The sequence below is a fragment of the Trachinotus anak genome, unplaced genomic scaffold (genome assembly GCF_046630095.1).
Source record: "Trachinotus anak isolate AG129_WGS33_773 ecotype Australia unplaced genomic scaffold, CSIRO_AGI_Tana_v1 ptg000005l, whole genome shotgun sequence".
In the NCBI taxonomy this organism is placed as follows: domain Eukaryota; kingdom Metazoa; phylum Chordata; class Actinopteri; order Carangiformes; family Carangidae; genus Trachinotus; species Trachinotus anak.
Window position 1 is genome coordinate 4,050,002 of NW_027273856.1, and position 11,610 is coordinate 4,061,611.

General features: G+C 41.0%; 1 protein-coding gene across 1 annotated transcript in view; it reads right to left on the reverse strand.

Annotated features, from left to right (window-relative positions):
• The window catches only part of dnah2 (dynein, axonemal, heavy chain 2), a 64,217-nt gene extending 54,319 nt beyond the window's left edge, over positions 1-9,898 (reverse strand). The window contains exons 1-17 of the mRNA XM_071477867.1: positions 9,764-9,898; positions 9,028-9,098; positions 8,703-8,868; positions 8,242-8,475; positions 7,500-7,610; positions 7,133-7,371; positions 6,723-6,914; positions 5,559-5,716; positions 5,012-5,099; positions 3,953-4,158; positions 3,437-3,566; positions 3,063-3,245; positions 2,753-2,967; positions 2,340-2,486; positions 1,463-1,619; positions 951-1,060; positions 374-503 (exon numbers count right to left, since the gene is read on the reverse strand). Coding sequence (XP_071333968.1) covers positions 374-503; positions 951-1,060; positions 1,463-1,619; positions 2,340-2,486; positions 2,753-2,967; positions 3,063-3,245; positions 3,437-3,566; positions 3,953-4,158; positions 5,012-5,099; positions 5,559-5,716; positions 6,723-6,914; positions 7,133-7,371; positions 7,500-7,610; positions 8,242-8,475; positions 8,703-8,868; positions 9,028-9,087 — 2,526 coding nt within the window. The 5' untranslated portion in view covers positions 9,088-9,098; positions 9,764-9,898. The remainder of the gene's footprint in view (positions 1-373; positions 504-950; positions 1,061-1,462; positions 1,620-2,339; positions 2,487-2,752; positions 2,968-3,062; positions 3,246-3,436; positions 3,567-3,952; positions 4,159-5,011; positions 5,100-5,558; positions 5,717-6,722; positions 6,915-7,132; positions 7,372-7,499; positions 7,611-8,241; positions 8,476-8,702; positions 8,869-9,027; positions 9,099-9,763) is intronic.
• Positions 9,899-11,610: the final 1,712 nt, after the last annotated feature.

The following is an 11,610-nucleotide window of genomic DNA, read 5'->3' on the forward strand; positions in this document are numbered from 1 at the left end:
TGTCATTGCAAAATTGGGCTGGATCTGTCATGGAATGAAAGGTGCAAAAGGCTACAGAATAGACAGAGCTGCAGATTACAATGTTTCTGAAAGCAATGGTCCTTGATTTAGTTTTTTCCAGAGGTCTTTTCTTCCATTTCATTTATTTGAAAATGTATTTTCTTTTCCTAGTTTAATCACTAGATAAACAACTTATGTGAGGCAATACTATAACAGTTGCAACTGAAGAATTTTGCTTCTCTATCATCTAAACTTCTTAAAGTCTAAAATAATAATCTTATGAATGTGAAGTTTATAGTTCTCTCATAGTGCAGAAAAATTTCTGATGGCATTCTTCTTATATTGAATGTATGACAGAAAACACAGCACAGACCTCTGGTCCATCATTAGAGAAGGTGTTATAGATGCAGGTCATGATATCAACAATATCCCGGTGTGCTGAGTGCAGTATTTGGAGATGGCTTTGCTGGTGAGCCTTCTGGTCATCCTCAAATTCAAGGTTCCTAAGCATAACAACAGGAATAACATCCAACAAACAATACCAATGTGCATAACTTCATCCATGGTACAATTGTGATGCAACCCATGTGCATCACTTTTGGCAATGTCAAGAAATGCTTGCTGTCGACGTCCTCAGTGAGCTGTTAGCAATGTGATAACACTGGCCTGCTGAAACTGTTCAGCAGGCCAAACTGTTGGTTTTCTAGCCATTTACCTCTACATCTGAACTGAGGAAGGGAATGAGTGAGTAAATTAATGAGAAGAGTAGGGTGAAGTTGTGTCTTGTTTACCTACTGTTTGATCTACTTAATGAATATGTGTGAAATATGTCATAAGAAGTGGCTTAAAATACAATAACTAATATCTACAGACTGCAATTTATTCAGTTAGTGTATTTAGTGTGTTAGGCATACCACACAGGAAAGATGAAATCACATAACTGTTCTTACCTGTACACAGTCTTTCCATCCAGTCTAACCAGCAATGTTTCACTGATCTTGCGACAGAGGTTGGTGATGGATAGATTGGATACTTTGTAATCATCAACTATCAGTTGGATCTGGAGGATAATGATGAGAGGAGAGGAGAGGAGAAGAGAGGAGAGGAGAGGAGATGAGAGGAGGGGAGGGGAGAGGAGAGGATAAGAGAGGAGAGGAGAGGAGAGGAGAGGAGAGGAGAGGAGGGGAGGGGAGAGGAGAGGAGGGGAGGGGAGAGGAGAGGACCTGTCAAACCAGTGTCCATGTTCTGAAGTAAACTGAAAATTACTTTTGCCAAACACATTTTTCCAGCCAGTCAGGGGGTCTGACTCACACAATTCCCCATTCACCCACTTTTCTAACCTATTTGCCACCACTACTGCCAGTCTGAATCTCCAAAGACAGTAAGAAAGTAAGGGTGTTACACTAACAATAAATCTGAACCCACACCCATATCCCTTAAGTAATGAACTGTGTGTTACAACCTTATCAACATGCAGGAGACATTCACGGACGAAGATATTACAAGTTCCTTTAGCGGACCACAGGAGCTTGGATAGCCCTGGCTGAATCTTCTTATCCATGAAATGAATTCGCTCCCGAAACAGACCCAACTCATCAGGAGACAGCATTCCAATTATCCTAACACACACACACACACACACACACACACACACACACACACAAGTCAGAAGGGTATTAAATAAATATTGCCATGTTTTATTTACTGATTTAGTAGTGTGTGTGAGTTTCTCTTTGTATATGTAGAGGTGTGCTTTAACTCTGAATCCCAGTCTTTTTGGCATCATGATGAAATACACATCAACATCAACAACATTTGTAGCAGGCTTTTCCTTTGGTTACAATGCAGCAAAGGGACTTTTGCAGAATGCTCTGTCCTACATGAATGTTCTTAATATGAGGACTCATTGTATTTTGGTTATTAATCACAGAAAAAAGACTGCATTTGAAATATGCTCAATGTGAAGCACAAAAAACACAATCACCAAATGACAATGGCAATCAGTGGAAAATAAGGGCTCCCTACTCAAACTACACCACAAAGTGACATCAGAAAAGTATGGAAGTGATATTACCCACTACACACTATCAATAAAATCCAGTGCTACACAGACACCCACACACCAAGTTACTGCAACTGTTGCCTTCCTCCAACAATCATTATGTCATTTCTATTTGATTGGAAAAGTACCAAGTCCAGAAGGAAGCTGAGAGCACATTATATTCCAAAAAAAAATTATATTGATGATTACAATTTATTAATACATCAGGCCCCTGATATCAGAAATCATTGTTCAGTGTTGCATACATGTGTGTGCTACTCCTGTGTGTGTGTCAGACCTGTTATAGTTCCTGACCAGCAGCAGTACTCTCTCCCGCAGGGCTCTGAGGTCCTCCCTGTTCTGATAAATGTCAGACACACACTGGGGGATCTCAAACTTTAGTCTATCCCAGTACTGGATCTCAGAGAACAGGCTCAACAGGTTCCTGGACAAGAATACATACAGTTCAGTACCTACTTGAATATATTGTTTAACATCATATCTCTGTATCCAGCTGAGGGTGAGAAAGTATTTATCCCTCCTGTGTGACCATGGATGCAGAGTTAAGACACAAAAGTATGGGTGCAGACTTGTGTATGTTACAAGTACACAGACGACAGTATACGGTGTAAGACACCATGTGGATGTACAGTATAGTTTCATGAGAATCCTTTGTGTATCTTGTGTGTCAGATGAGTTTGTGTAACCCACTTGTCAAAGTTGGTGTCCAGCTTTGCAGAACCATCCTTGCAGCGCACCATGAGTGGCTGCTCCAGTCTCTTGATGTACTGTCCATCCAGGCTTTGGTTCCACTCACTGAAGTTCTTCCTTACAAACTCATCCATAACCTGGACCATCTGACCGTAGGTGAAAACTACCTGCTTGCGGTTGTATGACTGAGGCATGAAGTGGGCTTTCTGAAGCACCTGGAGGGGAACAAAAGAGAACACTCACTAGTAGTAGTAAATGGTCTGTGCCAAGACTAAAAGAAATATTTTACTGTGAAATCTATTGGATTTACCTCCATGGATCTGTCTAAGCGATGTCTGAGGGCCCTCACCCAGTGGGCCTGGCCTGCTAACTGGGGCATATGGTCAGCAGAAGGCCTTGTCCTCTGGCTCAGCTCCTTGTTGACTATTTTGAGATCCCTGTCAAAGATGATGTGCACTTCCTCTGCCTTCTCTTCTATTGTGCGCTTAATGCCCTGGGATGGACAAGAGTGGATAGAAGTGAATGAGTAGATAAATTGTATGGTGGTTAGAGGCAAGAGGAAGCAAGAGGATGCGTTTAATTGGTAATGCATGTTTAGTAAGTGGTGAGTAAAAGCTAGTGGTGGACTTGAATGTATGTTTGTTTGTTTGTGTGTGTGCGTGTGTGTGTGTCTGTGAGAGACACCTCTCGAGAAGACATGGGCCTAAAAATGTCCAGAAGCCGCATTCCTTCCTCCACTGTCTTCACTGTCTTAAACACTGAATTGATCTGATTCTGCATCATCATTTCCAGATCCTTCACCAATGCACGAAACCTGTGCATACACACAAGAATGTATCCACACATGAACACACATGTGCATGACAGTCAGCTGATAAATACATCAAATGCACACTAAAAAACAACTTAGCAATCTTGTTTAGCGTGTATAACATAGTGAGCATGAACCAGTACCACTGGAACAACTGATACATTTCCAGGCATTGATGGATGCTAAGTTTTTGTTTTTATTTGTGCAACTTTGTGTAGTAAGGTAGAAACTATAGGTCAACTTAGGATGCAGCTGCATCATTACAGTTCAATTCAATATTATATTCTTATATTCTTTACACACAACAACAAAATTATGGCTTAACCCGTGCTTAAAACTTCCATACCATTGTGTTTAAGTATGAATCTGTTAAAGAGCAGTCAACCTACTTGTTGAATTCACTGCACCATGTGGTGTTCTCTACATCAAGCATGCCGTCGCCAACAGAGCGCAGGTTCTGTAGTCCTCGGTGGAAGTTGCCCTCTATCTCCAGGAGAGACCGGGTGAACTCTGGCCCCTGGCAACCACTGAAGATAGTCAGGGCCCTCTGCTCACCATCCTCCCAACGGGCAAACTGTTGCTGACAGTCACAAACCTGAAAGAAGTTTAGAGAAAATAATATATGCCAAATAGCAAACAATACATACTGTATCAACATATAAGGACAAATATCCCATTGATTTTTATTGGATGATATGCACAAAGAGGCTTGGTCAATGGTAAAGGGGGTAGAACGTAGATGTAAAACATGTGAACACAAAGTGGAAACAAATGAGAAAAGTAAGCCAACAAAAGCTAACAGTTACACTGTATATGACACAGATCTCTGTTTAAACCTTAATGAGAACAATACATATCACATTCAGTTTGACATTTCCTACTGTGGTCTTATCTCACTTTGATCAACAATAATATGAATCCAAAACAACATTTGTCATCACACAACACTGGTGGAAATATGTTGTAATGAAGGTGTTTAGTGAAGAAAGTGGTTGTAGACTGCATCGTTGTTTTGAATGCTGAGTCAGTAAAAATGCTGACACAAAGTAGGCAGCCTTAATAACTTTAAAGAAGTTGAAGACTTGATAATGGAAGCAAATGTGACTGGATAATGTCCATTTTACAGTTACCTAACCTGATCTGGCTATGGAGGAAACACAGGAGCTTCATTTTTAAACTGCAACACAATCCTATGGGAAATCTCTTCAGTATTGTTCTTTTGCCTAGAAGGGTTGACTGAACACTGATATCAGTCGTTGGCAACAATAAAAACCATTATTTACAGGCAGCATATACTGGTACTTCATCAAAAGGAACTCTTGCATTGGCTTCAGCATTTGTTTACAAGGGTGGCCACTTGGTCTGATATGAACCCACAGCATGAATTCAGAGTTGTAGTGTGCATGTGTGTTAATGTCTGTCAATGTGTGAGCAAGGGAAAAATTCACCTCCAGCAGGTCTCTGAACCTCTGAATAAAAGCATCAACCACCACAAAAAAATTGCCATGGTCCAGGATCCAGGGTTTTAAAGAGTATCTGAAAACAGGAGGGAAATATGAGAGAGAAAAAGAGGAGAGAGAAAGGGGAGAGGGGGTAGAGAGTCGAAAACAGGAGTGAAAAGAGTGTTAACACTCGCAGCAAACTAATCACACAGGACATCTCTGATCTGCCTCTGTGAAACACCCTTTAGTCAGACACAAACTTCCAGGAGATCTGAGCTCATCTCTGACATACACTCTTTCAAAGCTAGGCTATTCTGTTTGTCATTGCTCTTTATGGGTCTATTTCTGCACTGACTACAATAACCACAATAACATTTTACCCAACTTAACAACTTTGCCTCAACTAAATATCTATTCAATTTTATACTAGACCCATACACAGCAGTGAATAATGATATTTGAAATTGATTTTGATCATTTAAGACTTAAGACTTATAAGGTCCCTTGCCTACTCCGTGCACTGGGGCCCTAAACAGGTGAGATTTTTTCCTACCTGTGGTGCATCTGTGATTCCTGCAGGTATATCTGCTTCCAGGTCAGGCAGCACTGAATACAGTCATTGAGGTTTTGCTTGCTGGATACCACATAGCCATCAAAGATCCTATCCAGAGAGATGCTTTGGCAGCACAGGCGGATGATCTCGTTACTCAACTAAAACGGAAAAACAGAAGCAGAAAAAGAAAACAAATACTTGTCATAATAAGTACTGGAGGACCACATTACAGGCATGAACATTCACATTTCTTATATGCTCAAATTATGCTAAAATAAACCACTTTTACACAAAATCCACATAACAACACTGTAAACTTTGGCTTTGAGTCTGCATGATTTGCTTCCTAATGTCCTTTTAACAGCCGGCAAATATGTCTTCCCCAGGTCGACTAATCACATTTGCTACATCTCTGCTGAAATCTGCCTTCTTAACTTAACGTCTCCATTTCGCTTGTTCTTGGTAAAACAACCAGACAGGGTTAAATTAATCTCTGACGGATGTGAAGGAGGCTATGGATATCAGACTTCCTGCAATACTGTTGTAAACAAAACAAAGATAACATCAGTTGCAGGTTCAAATGTCACATAGGCAACTGACTGCAGAAAACTGCAGTTAATCTACATTGCACTTTTAATATTTAAGAGCATAAGACACACTGTGTGTGTGTTTGTGAGGGAGAGAGAGGGAGAGAGAAGATGAGGAAAATATGAAAATGTAGGCACATAAAAGAGTGAGAAAAACAGAAAGTGGTGGGTCAGAAAATAATTACACAAATTATTTGAGGTTAAACATTTTTCCCTGGGTCTGTGCAGCTGTCAAGTGAAGTTAGAAAACAGTTGGTAATGAAAAGGATGAGTGGGAGTGGGTTTCAGTGGTTATCATGCCTTATCAGAACAAGACAAAAATCTAATCCAGCCGGAGAGCTGAACTACAACTGAAGGTATGTTCATGCAGCGAAAGGTTATCTGTTAATGATGCTCCACAGACTTCTGAGGAAAGACCCTGAAGCAATACATCTCTTCGTTTTCTACAAATATCTGTTAGAAAATATTAAGCTGGATCGCAGCATGTGTCTTTGTATGTACAGTGTAATCAAATAGTGTATGTTTGTGCGCGTAAAGGAAGTAACTCCCCATCACTCTGATTTTAAAATGCAGGTACCTTGCGTAAGAGACCACTGATCCTCTCGCTAGTAGTGTAGTGTTTAGAGTTGACCCAGATGATGCGTATGAGTCTGACGATGTGTTGAATCTTAGGAGCAGCTTGGCTTGGCTTGAACTGGGAAAACTCTTCACAGGGCTCCTTCAATATAGTCAGGAAGGACAGGTTTGACTGGGCCTGCAGAGAGCATTCCTGGGAAACACATATACAAAGGAATCAGTATGATTTATTACTATTATTATTACACTTTGATTATGTTAACAAAAGCCGCTGGGTAGCACAGATACAGTGATGCTGCAGTGAGTTGCTCTACAGTGCAGTGGTGGCCGGAAAATACAACATCTTGCAACAAGACAAAAACACTGTTGTTAAGAATTGATTTTAGATTTGAGATTTGAGATGTCCTGTACCTGTATTTCCTGGGCCAGTCTGCAGAAGCGCTCTACGTACAGAGACTTGGAGAGCTCCAGGATGTTGTAGATGTGCTTGACCCCTGGCTTTTGCAGCTGCTGGCTAATGTCCAACAGCTTGGCAGAGCGACTCTTCCAGAAGGCTATCTCCTGCAGCGGACCACAGTTGTCCCCCATCTTCATTACTTCTTGGGCATTCAGTAGCTCCTTAATCTGATCTGTCCAGTGGATCAGGACGACTAAAACGGGAGGAACAGGTGAGGGGATAGTAAGTAAGTATGACACAGGAAGTGTTGGAATAAAAGCACAGATTTGGACCAACAGAGGCAGAAGGCAGAGGAAAGGCATGTGAGCCACTCAGACTTACTCTCCATTCTCTGCACCAGCTTCTTGTTCTTGATGGCCTCCTTAGGGCTGCACTGCAGGCCTTCCATTGGGATGTATAGGACTGTGTTGCCCATCTTCTTATACACATCATCTGTTCAAAAATAAAAATACATAAAATATTGCGCTGAAGCATGTAAACATGTGGCTCTATGTAAAATTCTGATGGCCAGTCCTGTGCACACTACACCAACTGAAGCCAAATACGAAGCGTCTCTTGTGCTTTTCATGATTTCTTCCTAATCATCTTGGTGTACAGTGTGACCAAGTGTAACCTGTATACCAGGGCCTACAAAAATATGTTTGTCCTCCATTTATGTATTTATGCCGTAAACCCACAATTTGTAGTCACAGAGGAGCTTCACTGTTGCTGAATTCAATCTTTTGGCTACACCAGAGAGCTGTGGGAGTCTAGGAATCAACAATCTTAGCCTTTGGTTTTTGGGAGCCTGACTGATAACCGTGTAATAAAATAAGAAAAAATAGGATTTCTATCTGGAATACCTTATCTTAGTCTTATCATCCAGGGGAACACTAGCTTTCTCTTCTGTGGAGGAAAATTGGTCTATTTAATTGACATAAGTAGTGTCATTTCATCTGGGCTACATGCAAAGTTGCCTGTAAGGGAAAACACTGCCGTTGTTTTTAGTAATTGATTTGATTATTTCTATTTTTGAGAACTAGTGTCGTTTAAATGTCTCTCTGTTTTCACCTGAGGTACCCACCTGTGAGGCAGAGCAGGTAGCAGTGCATGTTGTTGGTATAGTTGTCCTTGATGCTCCTCTCTCTGTAAGTGCTCAGGGCAACGGGGGGTGCATGCAAACAGGTCATGTCATGAAGCAGTCTTAGGGTGGGGTCGCCCCGCACCGTGCCAAACTGTACAACTGCATCAAATGTCTCCGCTGTGATTATGGATCCTGGCACGCGGGTAAAATAGGTCAGCTGCTCTGCCATCTGTCAGATGTCAAGGTGTGGTGGTCAAAAGAAATAGAAGAATACAAAGAGGAAGTTCAATTTTAAAAAATGAAATATAACGAAGGAGAGGAGAGCAGCCATTGAAAATCACACAATTTTCTAACTATTTTGAGAACTTAATCTACGATGATAAGTGACTGTAAGTGACATGTAAGTACCTGGATATATTTATTAAAATTGACAAAGAATTGAAAGCAGAAAGTATGACGTACCGGTAAGGGCATGGAGTACTCCACCCGCAGACAGCCATGGGTGTCTTTGTAGACCACCACAGTTGTGATAGAGGTGTCCACAATAAATTGATCCAAAGCCCTTTTATTCTCCTCTGTCCACAACTCTTCGGTTACACCAGAAATAGTGACACAACCAATAAAGAGCTTCCAGTGTATGTAGAGATGAAAAGAGGGGTCAGAGAAGAAAACCAGGGCGGAAAAGAGTGAACGGTGATTATTTATTGGGATTAATATCTCTGCATACCATATGCTGATGAAAGAGAAAGTAAAAATGACAAATTCCAATTAATAAACAAGCCTTACCAGATGAATGGGCTTCAAATATTCCTCTTCCATTTCTTTCAAAGCTTCCACCTCAAACATCCCTTCTTCCTCTATGAAGCACATATAGATAAACAAACAGGACACACTGAAATGCAGCGACACACTGAGACGCCAATTTATAATTTCAAACTTTAACATTAACTAATTCTCCTGTTGTTTGCTATTAAAAAGACTAAACTACAACATTGGTGGCAAATGAGATATTTATAGATTACAGTGCAATACTAAACCTACATCCTAACTTTTTCCTTTTTTTTTTGTCTTATGTGTATCACTTAATTTATAATTCAATTCAATTTCAAGTCATAGTTTCGTTTATTGTTATAACAGTCGTGCTTCATTAGTTTGGTTGAAGCTGTGCAGTGGATTGTGTCAGATTGGATTAGTGTTTTCAGGTGAAGTGTAAACAACACAAAAGCTTCAGTGCAGTGGGAGAGTTTTGACTGGTCGTGTCAGACAGAATGGCTTTAATTTGCCCAATTTGTTTCCAAATTCTGATCTGATAGCAAAGGAATAGTTTGCTGAAGTGGGGGCTCATGGCAGCTCCCCCTCTCTCCTCACCGTCTACACTGAAAGAATCGTTGCATCAGGACCGTTGCTCTGCAGCGGTACCGTTAACCTTGTAAAGTGGCCCCTGGGCAACACTGACCAGCTGAAAACAGGCAACGTTTTCCTGCTAACAAACCTGTAGCAGTTACCGTTTTAGACCTCCTACCTCTCAGGCGACAAGCGCAGCAATCCTCCGGTTCATTTGCTAACGTTTTCCCTGCAGTCAAAGCTTTGTTGCTTGTGCACTGTCCCCATGGAAACGCGTGGTTGCCCGGGGTAACCCCGGACAGGGTAGGGTCTGATCGGTCTGATACAAGTTCGTGAGCGACGTTAGTTCCGACGTTGGTCGGTGATGTGTGAAGTTTTCAGGATGTCGTTTACTACAATGTTAGAGTCACATTTTAGTTTTATCGGGTTGGTTTGGTGTTTTGATTTAATCCCGTGAGTCTGAATGTCACTGTTGATGCAGAGATGCATCTAAGCCGGTATTTTAAAGGTATTTTGATAACAGCCGACCGGACATAGTTCACTGTACAATCGCTCTTCGCCTACAGAAAACATAAATAATATATATTAGATTAATAACTGCACCACGTTAACGCTTCAGAACAATGTCAATACACGCAGTTAAATTTAACACGTCATTATTGTGTGACACGAGTTATACATTCATTAAAATAAAATAAATGAATTGAACTGAACTGAACTTTAAGTGTCCGTCGCCTCGCAGAGCTTCGCTCTGACGTCATGTGACCCTTGGCCGGCAGCAGCTGTCCTGAGACGCCCCCAAGCGGCACAAAGACTCAAGCGCTACAGGGACGCGGGGAAAGAAAGCTTCGCAGTAGTTTATTCTGCATTTAATTATGGTGAGTGAATTGTAATACTATAAGATGTTCAAATCAAGAATTATTTTGTGGTGAGGATAGATCACAGCCCAGGCTGAGAAAATGTGGATGTGTTCGCCCATGGGCAAGACATGACGGACAGACTCACATCCCCTTACTAAACGACTGCACAGCTCTTTTTCCTTTTCTTGAGTATACATCTCAGAAAACCAAAAAAGCAGCTTCACTTGTCCATAATAAAACCGCAGATCCAGTCGGTCCAACTTTGTACCCAAAACATTATCAGAGAGGGATGGTCCCCTGTCACAGATCAGAGCCAACCAGCCATAAAACCTGTGCACCTCTTATTCTGTTAAAAGGCAGACTCTGTTAAATCTGTCTTTCTTTTTTACCTCATCTAAACTCTCCTCATGAAGGTTTCTTTTAGACATTAACTCACAAGTTTATAATGGAATCTGCAATTTGCCTTTATTCCATAATAAACTGCTATTCAGTGGAGAACAACTGGACCGCGGACGCTCTCTATGAAGAAGATGGTAATAGAGAGTCAGGAGTCACCTAAGGAATCAGAAGATGTTCTCTGAAGCTGTCTGTTTATCTTCTCAGGTCACTGTCACTTCCATTGAAACTGAAAACTGAGGCAAGGGCATGCTGGTTAAACTGGGCTAAATCGAAAATCGAAGCACAAGGCAAACCCATCAGGTGGCTCCAAAACAGATTCATTTGGCACCCAGGGGTGTCTGAGTCTGAAGTGTCCGTGTCAACAGGTCTGTAGAAAAAGTTTTCTACACAAAATGTTCACACATTGTTCTACAAACTAGGAATTTTTAGATTAAACCGTTTTACAGTTTCTAAGTGAATAAACAGATGGAAGTCGTTGGCTTCCATACCCATCAGGAATTAATATTTCCAGGCACTGGGAAAGTGAAAACTAAAATGACACCACTTCCAACAAAAATTTAAAAAGTGAATTTGTATGATTATGGCACGTTTCTAAAGCATATTAGCTCCAAAACATACAGTATTCTTGGACAAGGATAAACAATTCTTATTTGCTTACTATAAGTTAATTACCACGCCATTATAACACATCTAAAATGTTTCCATGCTGCATTTACAGTTATGTATTTCATTTTATCCATAAGAACATTTCCCAAGTCTGATATTG